Source organism: Notolepis coatsorum (assembly GCF_963971535.1).
Source record: "Notolepis coatsorum genome assembly, chromosome: 4".
Taxonomy (NCBI): domain Eukaryota; kingdom Metazoa; phylum Chordata; class Actinopteri; order Aulopiformes; family Paralepididae; genus Notolepis; species Notolepis coatsorum.
Window position 1 is genome coordinate 48,264,111 of NC_140168.1, and position 17,560 is coordinate 48,281,670.

The following is a 17,560-nucleotide window of genomic DNA, read 5'->3' on the forward strand; positions in this document are numbered from 1 at the left end:
AGAGATGGGGAGAGAGAGGGGTTAGGGAGTGGACTCTCACAATGACTTCAGTGAACACTTCTGCACAGTATTTGACATTCTATCAACCTAAGAACGGCTAAGTAGGCTTTTATCTGGTATATCTCTGGGAAACAGTTTAGGGCAGGGGTACATTTCACTGTGAACAGCTTGACGTGTGAGTGCGCCCTAAAACAGGCACCAGGAGGGATAAAGAGTGTGGGGAGGGGGGCGGCGCTGGCCTGATGTTGGTGTATACAGTCATGCTGATTGCCTTGGCTTTTCCACTCTTTAAGCAGGTTGGCAAAACACATAACTAAATAAATCAACTCTGGTAAAAAGATGTGTTTGTATTGGCCTCAAGTTCCCCGTCTCTCTGCGACACCCGGCCAGATTCATAAGAGTGATTATTTGCGCAAATGAATGCTATTCAAATAATATGCCATTTGAATAAGCAGGGTTTATTCAGCGTGAATTATTTGTGTTTTATAATCCCAGGCTAAACACACATAAAATTACTGGAAAGCATCAAACTGGTCAGCTGTGAAAAATCCGATTTGTTCATTAGCGAAAAAATCAATATGAGGCCTGGGGTGGAGATGCATCGCTGATAACCGAACGACACTGAAAACTTAATATTCTATTAGATTCATCCATTAAACATTATTTAAGTTATTTGTTGGGCCCTAAAAATATCATTCAAACATTTGTTTACAAATATTATTACATGTCATTGTGCTGGCATCGACAAATATCGCTCTCTTTAGCAGTCATATGATTCATTAGCTGGATAAACCAAACTGTTTGACCTCAAAAGTATTTTTGGACTGATGGTGCGCATCGAGGAACTAGACCAAAAAACATACCCTTATCCTCTCTGTCTGCACTTCATGCACAGTTACTGGTGCATTGGAAATCCTCACTAAGCATCACTGGCACTCTTACTGACAATATATACCATGCACGTGCGCGCACACACACACACACACACACACACACACACACACACACACACAGTACCGATTTGGGGAATAATATGTACAACATCCAGATAGATTTAAAGGTTTGAATGAAGTTCAGTATCTTCAGTATCTACAGCAGGTCCATAACTAATGAAGACACATTCAGTTACAAGTAGGGATGTCCGATATTATCGGCCAACCGATATTATCGGCCGATATCGGCAGTAAAATGTGATATCGGAAAATATCGGTATCGGAAAAAAAAAAAACATTTATTTAACCTTTATTTACCCAGGCAAGCAAGTAAGAACCAATTCTTATTTTATTTATTGTCAAAAGTATGCATGTTGGTTAAATTCAACAACAAGAGATATGTAATGTTAATTTTTACTTTTTTAATTATCATATTTTGCACAGATAATGCTTACATTTAGAAAGCCTTTTGAATGCATCCAGTGAAATTATTAATTACCTGAAATTATTCAGTTTTTTTGGGGGGAAACCCTGCATATATCGGTATCGGTTGATATCGGTATCGGTATCGAAATTAAGAGTTGGACAATATCGGAATATCGGTATCGGTAAAAAAGCCAATATCGAGCATCCCTAGTTACAAGTGATGACAAGAAGCTGGATTGACAACTCTGACCTTTGTTTCCTAATCCAGTGTTTCTCAAGCTCAGGTCCGGGGACCAATGCCAGTCCCTGGAATGTTGTTGAGCGCTTCCTATGCTAAGTATGTGCTATGAAAGTCTGTTTTCTGGTATTAGACTAGGTTTAAAAGGTAGAATCTGTAATGGCGACCTTGAGGCAAAAGATGACAACATGGTACAGCGCTTTGTTTACAGTTTTTGTCTTGGTCTGAAGTGTGGGTTAGATGTCAGTGGGTACAGGGGCGGGGTTGCTACTGCTGGTCACACCTCTGGCTCTACCAAGAGAGGTCTGGAGAAATTCACAGTATAATAACTTACTATACTCCAAACACACACAGTTTTTGCCTAGAGTATATAGTACTCTAGGTCAATAGTATATGAAACTCAAAATGCCCTTTGTTATTAATGTTTCACATTTTGTTTATCATTTTGGAAATAAATTCTATTTGAATAAATGATATTTTTGAAAGCTAACCTCACCTTTTAATTGCCAAATAATAACATACACTTTTACCAGGGGTCAAAACAATGCCATTTACTGCTTTTTATATAGAAATAAAATGTATATTATGCATAATTGAGTTTGGAATTTTGGACCGGCCCCCCAACATATTTTCAGTTGCTCATTCGGCCCCCTGGGAAAAATAATTGCCCACCCCTGGGTTAAACAATGCCTCATCATGTATTAAACTAAAAGTGAATAGTTGACTGGGTCATTTTGTAATGGTAGCTAAGCTAACGTTAGCTCAGGGAGACGCTGACACGCCGTCCTCCCGTGTCTCACTAGACTAGACCCGTGTTTACATGCGTGCGGGAGGGGCTGGACTCGAGAGCAGACACCGCACCACCGGTGTCTGAGACAGAACTCAGCGACAGAGATCGGGTTTGACGATCGGTGAAAATAAAACATTATCACCGATCACCGATCGCATATTTATACTGATTATCGGCCGATAACGATCGGTGGCCGATCGATCGGGGCATCCCTACAGATAGACAGTACTGCTACATCTAGACATTTATGACATACCAGATCTACAGAAATACAGTACCGTTTGTGATACAAAAAGGGTCTAAAAAAGAGAGTATATACATTTGAGGGGGAAGAAACTGTACATTGCAGGAGGTTGGGTAGGTGGGGTGGGGGGGGTTGTGTGGGTGGGGTGGGGGGGGGGAACTGTACATTGGAGGTGGTTGGGTGGGTGGGGGGTAAATGTACATTGGAGGGGGTTGGGTTAGGACATTTACAGGGGCCAGTTTCGAATTGCAGTCTCCCGTAGGTGCTTTTTGAGAGTGGTTTTGAAAGTGGGTAGTGATTCACATTCCTTTACAGCTGTGGGTAGGGATGTGTCCTTTAACACATTAATTGCCAATAACGAGTATACTCGTTGTTTCTTTTATTCGCTATTGGCATTCATAATTCATCCAGGAAGCCTCCGGGAGCCAGCTGGACCCTGTCTGATATTGCAACGCATCAATACCGCCGCCTGGTGGATTTCGGGCGAGTTACACTCCACTCTAAACCGCAAGTGGCGCTCGGTGCATCGGGGAAAAAGCTCCGCCAGAGATATGTTGTTACGTGGATCAATATACACACCTCAAGTGCATTGGATCGCTTTCGAGACGCAAGAATCAATATGCTTTCGGCGGTTATTGCGTCATACAAACGGAAAATGGATCTAGCAGATCGACGTCAAATATTTGGATTTTTTTTTCTCCAGGAGCATCGGCCAGAGGTAAGAGGAATCTAACGTTATTTCCAGCTCGATTGTCCATTTATTTCATTGCAATCTGTCCGATCAACGTATGGTGTCTTACTAAAGAAAGCCGTTAGTGACAATCAAGGAATCATAAACGACCCCCCCCCCCCCTTTCCTTCACGCATGATGGAGCATAATGTATAGCGATCATATGCATTTGAAATGTTTAATATAGCGTGTATAGGGACAAAACGGCAATCGATAATGTATAATACGCGTCAGGGCCTATAGTGCGCGTTCTAGGAATTACTGCTATACAGTCTAAAAACATACTTATATTCTCGACGGTACTAACACGACAATGTATGAATGGAAAAATATAACGTAGAACGATAGATACCCGATGTTGAATGGGCCATAGTAATGTCGATATAGCTATAATATTTAAAAAGTTATAGCCCTGCAAAGAAGGTGAGCCACTCCATAGGCTTACAGCACTGGCAGAGAGTGGTAAAGATGGGCATACTGCATGGCACCCAATGTGTTAATTGAAGCTGTCCCTGAAGGTGGCAATACTTTTGCTTGCCAGTCCCCAAGACAAAAAGCCAACTATTTACTGATCCCCAAGGGCAAAGGGTTTGAGCATAGCGACAAATCAGAAATCATGATAAAACCCCAAGTATCAAATCTAAATCAGATCAGAGCATGAGGTACATGCATACTCCTACAATAAACGTCTGCATACCAAAAATAATTTACATGGAAAACAACTAATGTTAAAAGGCTGTGGCTAAGTACTGGATACAAAGTGAAGAGAAAGCTAGCAGCAGAGTTGAACTATACCTGGGAGGAGGTTAAAGCTAGCAGCAGAGTTGAACTATACCTGGCAGAGGGAGGAGGGTAAAGCTAGCAGCAGAGTGGAACTATACCTGGGTGGAGGTTAAAGCTAGCAGCAAAGTGGAACTATACCTGGTTAGGAGGTTAAAGCTAGCAGCAGAGTGGAACTATACCTGGGAGGAGGAGGAGGAGGGTAAAGCTAGCAGCAGAGTTGAACTATACCTGGGAGGAGGTTAAAGCTAGCAGCAGAGTTGAGCTATACCTGGCAGAGGGAGGAGGGTAAAGCTAGCAGCAGAGTGGAACTATACCTGGTAGGAGGAAGAGGGTAAAGCTAGCAGAAAAGTGGAACTATACCTGGGAGGAGGAGGAGGGTAAAGCTAGCAGCAGAGTGGAACTATACCTGGGAGGAGGTTAAAGCTAGCAGCAGAGTGGAACTATACCTGGGAGGAGGAGGAGGGTAAAGCTAGCAGCAGAGTGGAACTATACCTGGGAGGAGGAGGAGGGTAAAGCTAGCAGCAGAGTGGAACTATACCTGGGAGGAGGTTAAAGCTAGCAGCAGAGTGGAACTATACCTGGGAGGAGGTTAAAGCTAGCAGCAGAGTGGAACTATACCTGGCAGAGGGTGGAGGGTAAAGCTAGCAGCAGAGTGGAACTATACCTGGCAGAGGGTTGAGGGTAAAGCTAGCAGCAGAGTGGAACTATACCTGGCAGAGGGTGGAGGGTAAAGCTAGCAGCAGAGTGGAACTATACCTGGGTGGAGGTTAAAGCTAGCAGCAGAGTGGAACTATACCTGGTAGGAGGTTAAAGCTAGCAGCAGAGTGGAACTATACCTGGGAGGAGGAGGAGGGTAAAGCTAGCAGCAGAGTGGAACTATACCTGGGAGGAGGTTAAAGCTAGCAGCAGAGTGGAACTATACCTGGGTGGAGGGTAAAGCTAGCAGCAGAGTGGAACTATACCTGGCAGAGGGTGGAGGGTAAAGCTAGCAGCAGAGTGGAACTATACCTGGGAGGAGGTTAAAGCTAGCAGCAGAGTGGAACTATACCTGGCAGAGGGTGGAGGGTAAAGCTAGCAGCAGAGTGGAACTATACCTGGCAGAGGGAGGAGGTTAAAGCTAGCAGCAGAGTGGAACTATACCTGGGAGGTTACAGCTAGCAGCAGAGTGGAACTATACCTGGCAGAGGGAGGAGGTTAAAGCTAGCAGCAGAGTGGAACTATACCTGGGAGAGGGAGGAGGTTAAAGCTAGCAGCAGAGTGGAACTATACCTGGCAGAGGGAGGAGGTTAAAGCTAGCAGCAGAGTGGAACTATACCTGGCAGAGCGTGGAGGGTAAAGCTAGCAGCAGAGTGGAACTATACCTGGGGGTACCAATACATACCTGCCACAGAGGACTTTCCATCCGCCCAGGAGGAACCAGGCCAGGCCCCTCTGTCTCCGGTTGACCCTGGCCCGGGGCAGAGTCTGGTAGTCGCTCTCATCGTTCTCAAAGGCTTCTTCTGACATCATCAAGGGCATCTCGTCCAGGTTAGAGGGTTCATCTTCTAGAGAGTATCTATGAGAAAGGAATGCAGTGATGCTATGATGCCGTGGAGAATAACAAGCTCGGAATCCGTCGGTTAAGGCAAAATGAAGAGGACAGCACTGAGCGTTGCCCACAAAGACAATAACAAATGAAGAGGACAGCACAGTGAGCGTGACCCAGAGACAATAACAAATGAAGAGGACAGCACAGTGAGCGTGACCCAGAGACAATAACAAATGAAGAGGACAGCACAGTGAGCGTGACCCAGAGACAATAACAAATGAAGAGGACAGCACAGTGAGCGTGACCCAGAGACAATAACAAATGAAGAGGACAGCACAGTGAGCGTGACCCAGAGAGACAATAACAAATGAAGAGGACAGCACAGTGAGCTTGACCCAGAGACAATAACAAATGAAGAGGACAGCACAGTGAGCGTGACCCAGAGAGACAATAACAAATGAAGACAGCACAGTGAGCGTGACCCAGAGAGACAATAACAAATGAAGAGGACAGCACAGTGAGCTTGACCCAGAGAGACAATAACAAATGAAGAGGACAGCACAGTGAGCGTGACCCAGAGAGACAATAACAAATGAAGACAGCACAGTGAGCGTGACCCAGAGAGACAATAACAAATGAAGAGGACAGCACAGTGAGCTTGACCCAGAGAGACAATAACAAATGAAGAGGACAGCACAGTGAGCGTGACCCAGAGAGACAATAACAAATGAAGACAGCACAGTGAGCGTGACCCAGAGAGACAATAACAAATGAAGAGGACAGCACAGTGAGCTTGACCCAGAGAGACAATAACAAATGAAGACAGCACAGTGAGCGTGACCCAGAGAGACAATAACAAATGAAGAGGACAGCACAGTGAGCTTGACCCAGAGACAATAACAAACATGTGGCATGTGGACACTATGGATTTCAACCTTAAACTTGTGAGCTAGGATCGTTTTTTGAGAATCATACTGTAGCAATATTTTACCACAACTTCCTCCTGTTTTCAGTCTATTAGCCTACACTGTCTCAGAGTAGACTAGACTCTTATATTAAACATGATATCTCTGCTACCTAATCCAAACTGCGCACATGACTTTTGAGTTGAAATCCTCTCAAAATATTTTCTTTTATAAAAATGTTATTGCACACCCCTGTCTTTCTTTCTGTGGGAGAGACCCCAGGGACATTCTGCTGGATGAAAGCACTTGATAGGCGAAGGTAACCGAATGCACAAACGGATCGTTGAACGTTGCATGGTTTTATCCAGACTGTCCGTAAACCAAAATGTCATTCTTAATCATAGCATAAACTGGCCGATCTCTAATCTAATGGAACTGACAGACTGAAAAAAAGACTACGTTCTTATATCACTTAGCACTGTAGGCTACATCTCCCATTCACATAATGTGAGCCATTAAAAAAATAAAGAAAGCACACAGGAACACTATTGAGAAGCACATAATGTGTTATTCATGAGGTCTTTCAAAGGAATAGAGAGAGTCTGTAGTCTAACAGGTATACAGCACTCACAATGTTGCCAGAGTCACCATACAAAACGCAGTGACGTATAAGACCATGGAACAAAGGGGAAATAACAGAAAAGGATCAATGTTATATAGTGGTAATGGAGGTTAGGGAGAAACAACACATGTACAGGGACTACAGTAATCTTTGTTCAAATTGGTCATCTGCTACATATACTGGAAAAAAAGCACAGTAATTAGATTACATGCACTCTGTTCATATATGCATATATACACTATGTAGTTACGAGTTGGATTACTTGGTAATATCATGTCTATATTATGTGACATCTTGCAACGATGGTTGATGAGCACTATTCAAATTATAGTCTGGAAATTGGAAATTGTTCAATGTTGATTTTGTATGTAACTCATTCCAAAGCTACCTGCTGAGAGTAGTCTGATTATTGCTTATTACCCCAGTGGATTAGTGGATTTGTAGGTATGAATTTGTGTCCGATTACATTTTGAACCCCCCCCCCCCCGCCCAATCCTGACAATTAATTAAATCCTAAATTAGTTGCCATGCAGGATTCCAGTTTACTTGCAGTACCGCTACGTGCCACAGTCACTTCACAACACATGAAGTCGTGACTGTGGATATACTCGCGGTACCTCCGTTACACTCACCCCCCTAAACTCACACCACCCAAGGCATCCAGGTCGCGTCTATATTAAAGGCAGCCCAAGAGTGCTTCCGCATTGGCGTTTTGCGCTCTGATTGGCCGCGCGCACACGCATGAGCCGCTACGCGCTCCTCTACAGGAATCGAAACTCCGTTTAAGCTCCAGAGAGCGAGGCTGAAAATCTGCAGTTTTTGCCCCACTGATGGTAGCCGAATCCCGGATCCGAGTTTTCTGATGAATACCCCCAAAATATGGAGGTCCCGAACGCAATTAAGTATTGATTACGCCGTAACGAATCATTAAAAAAAATATACCGTTAACTGGAGTATGTTGTTTCTTTACATATATGTTGGATTAGAGAATTGATTTGTCATGACAATCCAATAAAAAATTGCGATTTACCTGGTGGTACAATGAATGGTGGGGCTGGGCTGGGGAGCGCAGTGCTCCCAGGCGGTTGACCGATGGCGATGCCGAGCGCTCGTCCGTGGGGAGCACCGCGCGCCCCAGCCCAGCCCCACCGTTCATTGTACCACCGGGTAAATCGCAATTTTTTATTGGATTGTCATGACAAACCAATTCTCTAATCCAACATATATGTAAAGAAACAACATACTCCAGTTAACGGTATATTTTTTTAATGATTCGTTACGCCGTAATCAATACTTAATTGCGTTCGGGACAACCATATTTTGGGGGTATTCATCAGAAAACTCGGATCCGGGATTCGGCTCCCATCAGTGGGGCAAGAACTGTGGATTTTCAGCCTCGCTCTCTGGAGCTTAAACAGAGTTTCGATTCCTGGCTAGAGGAGCGCGTCGCGGCTCATGACATGCGCATGCGCGCGCTCGGCCAATCGGAGCGCAAAACGCCAATGCGGAAGCACTCTTGGGCTGCCTTTAATATAGACGCATCCGGGTCACAGCACCACTGAAACCGGTCTTATTTGACATGCCCTGGGTGGGAGTCGAACCCCAGTCTCCCGCGCGGCGGGCGACATTGCAGACCACTATACCAAGAGGTGAATTCACTTCTTGGTAATGGGTCTGGATGCCTTTTAACTCATTCAGAGCCACGCCCATATGACCAAATTAGGGCTTGTAGGCCAGCGCTTTAGTCAATGGGAGGATGGGGATATTTGCGAACGTTTTGAATACGAGTATAGTTTGAGATTTCTAGTAATTCCAGAGAAAGACACGATAATAGCCCTTTAGTGGAATACACAAAACACGTTGTCATTTTTTGGCTGATTTATGAATAGTTTTCAAATAAACGCTAGATTATCGATAGTGTGTGTCCTCATGTACGAAGAGAAGCGGGGTCGAAAAATCGCTTCGCCGTACTTTGGTCGGCGCGAACCTCACACACACACTCCGATGGCGGAGAAAGGAACATCTGATTACCCCAAGATTCATAACATAAAGGCCTTACCTCACATCTGATGTCATGCGAAAAGATTAATCCAATTCCTGATCGCCATTCCAAATATCGATCGCGTCCATTGATCCAACGTTAGAAGTAAAACCTGGACCGGACTTATTTTTTTGATGCAGTCCCAGCCAATCCAATCCAATGATGTGCAATATACCATCCGGGAGACGATAGGCGGCGGTATTTGCCCATTGCGAGCTCAGACCCATTCCCAATGATAACGTCAGGCTGGATGGATGGATGAAAAATGAATATAGCTAATAAAAGAAATAACGATTAAAACCCGACTATACTCGTGATTGGCATGCAAGCGATGGCGAGTTAACCCGACTATCATCGTGATTGGCACGGAATGGGTTAAGGGGAGTGAGTTTACTTGCAGTACCGCTACCACTACGTGCCACAGTCACTTCACAACACATGAAGTCCATCGTCACTATGGATATACTCGCGGTACCTCCGTTACACCTATATCACTGCCTACTATGCTAATATGTCTTTACTACTATGCACTCAAGACTGTAGCACCTAAGTTTCAACACTCTTTGATGAATATTGTTACTCAGCTGAAACCCTTCCCTTCCTGCTGACTTCGCTTTGGATAAAAGCATCAGCTAAATTACTCACTGTAAATGTAAGGAAGAGATTTGATCCCCACCAACACCCAATGTGTCCATTCCTGGCGCAGTGCCCTTGAGCAAGGCACCAACCCCCCCCCCCAACTGCTCCAAGTGAGCCGCAAACAGATGACCCTGCACTCTGTCCACCACCTGGTTGAAATGCAAGCCTATTATGTGTATACGTGTCTCAGTAGGATATGCAAAGAAATAAATGTAGCGACAGAATGCTCAACATAGGGGTTTCCAGCTAAGGGGTGTGACTGTGTGATTATGGGAACCATACAGGCTTCTACCGTCAAAGTGGGTATCAAACAGGAGGGTAGACTGTCAGGTTTTAAACTGTGGATACCAAACAGGGAAGGTAAAGACTGCTTTAAACTGTTAAACAGTAATGCAGAAAAATTGTATTGCACTGCACTGTTGCATCATTCTACTCTTTTTATTATTGTCTATTTTTAAAACTGCAATAGAATCAAACCATAAACAAGGTGGCCTATTGGGATGTTAGATCCTAATGTGAAAAACTGTGATGTTATATGTCTGCAAGTGCATAATATAAAATGTCTCATTTTATGCCTGTCTTTTTTCTGTTGTGAAGCACTTTGTGCTGCAATTCTTGTATGAAATGTGCTATACAAATAAAGTTTATTATTATTACCGGATTGATATCCTGACAGTGTTAACACTTTGCGTGCCGCACACGAGATATCTCTGGTTTATTTATAGGTGGTTGAAAGCCACTCACGAGATTTCCCGGATTTTTTTTTTTTTTTTTTTTTTTAGCGATCTGAAATCATATTGCATCACCCGAGCCTACCCGAGTATACCCGAGCGGCGCCGGCGATCATTGTGGAAAAAGGCGCCCCCTGTCTCCCAGATGACATAAGGGATTTTGGAATGGACTCAATGAAAATGGATGGGGAAAGAAATCCGGTACTCCACATTTTCCAGTCCACTGATCCAGCCGGGGTTACCAGAGTTCATTCTGGATCCTCTGAGCCTCGCTGATCATGGAGTTCTACTGTATCGCGTTGGATCTATACACTTATCGATTTTTTCGAATGGTGATCAGGAATTGGAATATACCAGTTGGATACCATCTGATGTCAGGTAAGGACTCTATGTTATCAGTGTTAGGATAATCAGACTAATTTTGATGAAGTTATAGGATGTTTTGTGAAATGGACTCTTTCGGTTTCACTGTAAAAGTCCGAGAGGAAATCAACGCGGCGATTATCCGTGCACGGCCCGAATGTGCTTGCGTGCACGTATAATATTGATTATCTAGCGTTTATTTGAAAACGATTCATAAAAAGGCAGACGAATATCAACGTTGTGGAATATTCCAGTAAAAGACGATTTTCATAGAATGGTCCAGAATGGGCTGTTTTTTATCTGAAAACGGGTGCTTTTCTAAATGCTCTGAAACGGAAATGACGCGATAAAAAAACAATCTGCCTTCACAGCACTGACTGGAAAATAGTCTTTGATAATGCGATGGGCAGATTAGACACATAGCCATAATTTAAAACATAGATTAGGCGATATTAACGTTAACATTGGCGCCGATGGTGGCATTCAGGGGGTAAAAAGGAAAACCCGGCGTGGCACTCAAAGTGTTAAAGGGGAACTCCACCACAATTAAGAATGCTGATGTGTTATTTCCATGACCTAGGAATGTTCAATCAATATATGTGAACATGAGCTACTCTCTCTCTCTCTTCCCAAAGCCAGAGAAGAAACCAGAGAAGTAAGTCTCAAACTTGTGATGTCATCATCAGGTATGAAGTCTGTCATCAAGTCTAAAGCTGCTCCACTGACAATGAATGTGATCGACCAACTTTGTGGATCCACAGAATGTTCCTCTATAGCTTGCTCTGTTGGTTAGTTGGCCCCCAGCCTCTAGTGGCAACAGGATTCGCCCTGACATTTGGTGTGGAGGTTAAGTGTGTGTGTGTGCGTGTGCGTGTGTGTGTGTAGTCGCAGCTATTGCGGATTGGCTCTTGTTCACACACACATGAGCTTTATTCTCAGTTCTGAAATCTTTCCTGATTTGACTGTCTACAGACTTCTCACAGGTGACACATGCTTTCCTGCTAGCCAAAAATAGCCTGGAACCATTAGCATCGCAGATCAGGTCAGAGCAGCGTTTCCGTTAGCCGGTAATTACCGGTATTTGTCCGGCAAAATCTCTTGAAGTCCGACATATTTAATTTCTCCGGTCTTAATGTCCGGTGAAAATAATTCCCTGAGTCTAAGCACAATTTGATTATTTGAATTGTATTAAAATAGGCTAAAATTAAATAGCCTATGCGATGAACGAAACGATCATTACATTTGTTTCCTCGTTGCTTCTAATAATGACAACGACGTTGTCAGCGAGAGCTTTAAAAACGTAGGTCTCGGTTCGCTTCATCGGACCAAACGCGAACCAAATATAGGAAGTGATTATTATTACCACTGCTCGCAGCACTCACTGCAAAACAAGCACACTGCATCTAATCTATCTATCTATCTATCTATCTATCTATCTATCTATCTATGTCTGTGCATCTTGGGAAGAAGGAAGAAAAAACGCGGCTTATTATTATTACCGAGGCGCGCGGCTTATTATATTATTAAAACGGCTACTTGTGGGCACTCATAAAAACACCGTGGTCTACAAGTTGTTTAGCGAGAGGATGGTGGTAATGTGCTTCAATAGAACAATGGATCAATGCCATGTCAAAACTCGGCTCCGCTGATCTGGGCTCCGCAGTACACACACAGACACACACACACGCGCGCGCGCACACACAGGATCGCAGCCACACACACATTTCCACTGTCCAATAGACAAGCGCCCTTTTCGACCGCGTGACATTGAGGTGGAGAGAGTAGTCACGCAAACCACAATAATGTTGCCGTCTCTCTGCTTTCTCAGTTCTTCGCTTGATATAATTAATACAAATGTCCAATATAACGGAATTCGTTAGCTCATAAAAATGTGATTATAACAGACTGCTGTTTAGTGTCGGACCGACTGCCACATACGCGGTCTATTTTATTTCAAGTCAGCAGCAGCACGGAGACGGAGTATCGAGGGACTTATTTTATTTGGAATATATTAATGACTGTATACGCAAAAGTAGCCTAGTTTTAAGTAATAATATTATAAATCTACATGCCTTGAGGATGACATTCTTTATATTGCCTGCCTATCAATTGTTTTAAAGCTTAATAAACTATGACCGGAATTAATCTCATTTGTCCGGTAGTTGAAATCTTGCAGGTCACGGAGACCGGCAACAATTTTTTCTAACGGAAACCCTGGGTCAGAGAGATCAGGTCAGGAGAGTGTTCACTAATAGTTTTGGACTGTCGTATAGGAATATTATGTACGAACTCTCTAAATGGGTGTAGTTCCCCTTTAAAATGTTGGTGGATTTCATTCCAAATGAGTTTAATCTGACATACATGACTGATCAAATCAGCTGACAAGCTGTCGACGTGGCAGCCGGTAGGGCTTATTAGCGATTATTTTGATTGACATTGCGATTACGATATGATTCACAATATTAGAGGGAATGATCAATTATTATAATTTTTTTTAATCGTTGTTCTCCTTTTCATATGAAGATGACCATGATGTAATTTTTGCAGGGATCTATACCAAAGAAAGTCTGCAGAATATGATTTTTAGGCCGGGACGTCTCTGCGGCACCACAATACTTCATTTATAATGGGATTTTTTTACACACATTTCACCTTTATCAAATATTGCACCTCCTGCAATTTGGATATTGCACTTGGCCATATTGCGATTTCGGGATACTGTATCTAAGCGGAAATGAGAGGGAGAAAGGGAAGAGAAGCGAAAGGTGAGAAGGAAAGAAAAGATAAACATGAGATCAGGGGAGAAAACACACACAGTTCTGATATGGAAATGAAAGCCGCTAAATGTACCGGCGTTGTTTCTTTTTCTCTCTTAAATACTGTGATGTTTAATGTTGAAACTGGCTGCGTGCGTTTGTGTATTTGTCTCCTCTGTAAATATTGATAGTCTGTATCCTATGTGCCTCCTGCTATAATCATATTATGTGCACCCACCCAGTTGGTTCTGCTCATGCCTCCAAAAAGGTGCTGAAGAGGTCGCCCTGTCTTGTACATACAAACGTTGTTCCCATCTGTATAGGCGCACGTTTGCAGGGCTTTCACACTGTGAAACCACAAACCAGTAGAATAGAATTCTGCTAAGAATCTGGTCTTCAACTAAATTGGGCTTGATTTTACAAAAGCAACATTTTCTTGTAGCTAAACAACAATATTTGTGGTAGATCCTATAGTTTTTTTATACCCCCTGCACTGTCCACACATAAAACAATATTCAATGGCAAAGTCATTGGAATTGTGTGGTAGCTTAAAAAAATAATTAGAAATGCAGTGGAAGCCATCATAAGGCAGCTTACATGATGACGTATTTATCGCTATCCGCCCATGTCCGCAGGAGTCTGCTAAGACCAATGGCCACAATCAATATAAGCTAGCCACTACTTAGCAAGGTAGGTACAGGCCATGCCGCCATGGTGTGGCTAGCGGTTAGAAACATAGCTAATGTCTATTGTTTTGAGTGCGGCTGGGGAGTGTACACATGACATAATCCTGCAGTTGCTACTGAAAGTTTAAAAAAATGTTGGTTACCAAGTAGCCTATGTCTAAAAATACAGAAGTCTCACTCTGAAATATCACGAAGTGTGAGTTGTTGCAGGAAGACAACAGTGGAAGCGTGAGAGTTGGAGACGGGGCCAATAGGAGGTGTAGTGGTTACATGATTGCTGTTTCCGGCCGGTCCACCATCTTGAAAACGCAATGTAATTCCCCATTGACCATTTCTAAATCATCTCGTTTAAAACAAATAAAGCATTAACATTTGCATGATTGGGGGGCAGGTGGCGCACAGAGATTACGTTCGTCACCAACACCGGGAGACACTAGGATTCGCCTGTTCGAATCCAGCTCCCGGCGTTGCTATCAGCTTGGCTGGCCTCTCACACTGATACAATTGGCTGTATCAGGGGGTGGGAAAGCTGAAGGGTGGGTCCTGGGCGTTGTGGACAGCGACCCCTACAGTTCGGTCGGGGCGCCTGCTCAGCGAGGGTTGGAACTGAGGAGAGATAGTGTGGCCTCCCACACGCTACACTCTCCCCGGTGAGAACCTGCGCGGCCAGGTTGGCCTGCCCCAGGCTGCACATGCGTCGGAGGAAAGCATGTGACAGTCTCCGGTCTCCCGGACCAACAGTAGGGGAAAGTACGCAACAACCAGGAAGGGTGGGATGGGGGAAAAAAAATAAATAAATAAAAAAAATCGGGAAAAAGGAGGGGAAGAAAGATAAAAAAAAAAAAAAAGAAAAAAAAAACATTTGCATGGTGTACCTTTCTGTGCGTATTCATCCACAATCTATAGCTTAACAAATATTTGCAATTAATCGTAAAATCGCAGAATTTTTAAACAATAATGTTAGTGATAGAATGGAACTCATTTTGTGCAAAAATTTAAAGCTTTTCAATATTCATTAAGCAGAATTGTTACAATAGCCGATAATCCATTTTCCCAATGATAAATCCCTATACGGGTGGACCTTGCGGGCGGTCCAAAGCGACGTCAGACTACACCTCCTATTCAGTTTATCAGGACAGTATCATCCACTAACTAAAACTACCCTTTCAAACCAACCAAACACACGGCCATATAACATTACTGTTTACTTGTCCCAAGCTTTATTCTACCTTAACATTAGTGGTAGGTAGTGCATGAGACAATCAATGCAGCCAGATCCACTAATGTTGTTAGCATAATGGATTGGGTTTGTCCATCATGAACGTTACCATTGCGGCTAGCGGAGATGCGCTAATGGATAGTGGGTACTAGGGCTGAGCCCAAACGTTCGGACCTTCGTTCGTTACGTTGGCATTCGAATTCTAAATCAACATCAACATTTTTTATTTATTTTTTTTAATCTTTATATATATATATATATATATTTCTGTCTATTCATTCTGTTTAAACCAATGGGGTTTTTCTTCACAGTTGCAGATAAAGATTAGGCTACAGTACACTAATAGTATAGTATTAAAACTAGGGATGGGTACCGAATTAGGTACTTTTAAAGGTACCTACCGAATCACGTCGGCAGGGCTCCAGGGTGCGCCCGTTTTGGTCGCATTTTGCGACCAAAACTCAGAGCTGTGCGACTGGATGTTTTCCCTTGTCGCACTGGTGCTCCCAGCTCCCAGCAGGTCTGTCTGTCTGTGTGTATGTGTGTGTGTTTAGCGTCTTTTTCCCTGTGGCCATGTGCGTTCTAAAAAATAAAAAAATCTCTGCCTTTGAATGGCTATAACACGTGCATTATGCAAAGACCAGCCCAGATCTGCCTCTGATTGGCTCTGATCATCACCCTTCTATTATTATTCGCTGAATGACGGGATAAACAAAATAGCAATGTGAGCATTGAAACGATAAAAAAAGCACAGCGTCTCATACTGGTTTCATAATATAACGTTTCCGAATAGAATTTGGATTAAACAAAGTGTATGCAGTGATGCTTTCCCAGCGGAACACAAGCTGCTTAACGTTACACAGGTATATTATTATACACGTTAATTAAGCTATGTAACGTTAGGGCGCAGCCCTTTAGCTTTAGCTAACGTTAACACTTTGAGTGCCAACAACGAGATTTCTCGTTAGTTCATGCCAACCGTTCAGTGCCAACAAGACAAGAGATCTCGTTTTTGATAGTTATTTTTTTTATTAGCGATTTTCCATTCATATTTCATCAATCTAGCCTCACGTTACCACTGGGACTCTGTCTGAGCTCCATTGGGAAAATACCGCCCCCTATCGTCTGCCGGATGGTAATGCACCCCATTGGATTGGATTGAATGAAAAGCATGTAGGGGAAAAAATCCTGCTTTCTCATTTTACTTGTCAGACAAGTAACCCGAGACGATCGAAGTCATTGCCGAGCCGCAGAACAGCGGAGAATGTGTGTTTACAGTACCCAGCATTGGATCAATAATAAACGCGATCGATATTTGGAATGGCGATCAGGAATTGGAATAATCTTTTTGGAGAACATCTGATCTGAGGTAAGGAATCTATTTTACCAGTCTTGGGATAATCAGAGTTTTTTTCACCTATATATCAACGTGGGCCCTATGTGTGTGTGTGTGTGTGCTGATCAGGAAATGGATAATCGATTTTTCAGCCCACTTCTATAGCGTGCATAAGTACACATATACTATCAATAATCTAGCGTTTATTTGAAAACGATTCATAAATAGGCCGAAAAATTACAACGTTTTTTGTGTATTCCAGTATATTCCAGTAAAGGGCGATTATCACAGAATCTTCTGAAATTTTCTGGAACTTTCATAAAAGCGTTTTTCAAAATGGTATAAAACGGAAATGAACCGATTAAAAAACAATCCGTTTCGACAATGTTGACCGCAAACAAGTCATTGATAAGAGACAGCCATATTATACACATAGCCATAATTAAGATATAGTTAATGCGTTCGCAAATATGAAAGCTCCATCATTGAAGTGGGTGGTGGCACGCAACGGGGTTCCGGGGCGCCTGTAGCCGTTCCGCAACTGTTCCTACTTCCGGGGTAGGCCTGATTGGCCCCGACAGGCACGTGACC

At 43.3% G+C, this 17,560-nt stretch overlaps 1 protein-coding gene across 3 annotated transcripts in view; it reads right to left on the reverse strand.

Annotated features, from left to right (window-relative positions):
* The window catches only part of atp9b (ATPase phospholipid transporting 9B), a gene marked incomplete at its 5' end in the record, with an annotated part of 115,182 nt that overhangs the window by 77,924 nt on the left and 19,698 nt on the right, over positions 1 to 17,560 (reverse strand). For all 3 annotated transcript variants that reach the window (XM_084313410.1, XM_084313409.1, XM_084313411.1), the window contains one exon: positions 5,525 to 5,698. In XM_084313410.1, coding sequence (XP_084169536.1) covers positions 5,525 to 5,698 — 174 coding nt within the window. The remainder of the gene's footprint in view (positions 1 to 5,524; positions 5,699 to 17,560) is intronic.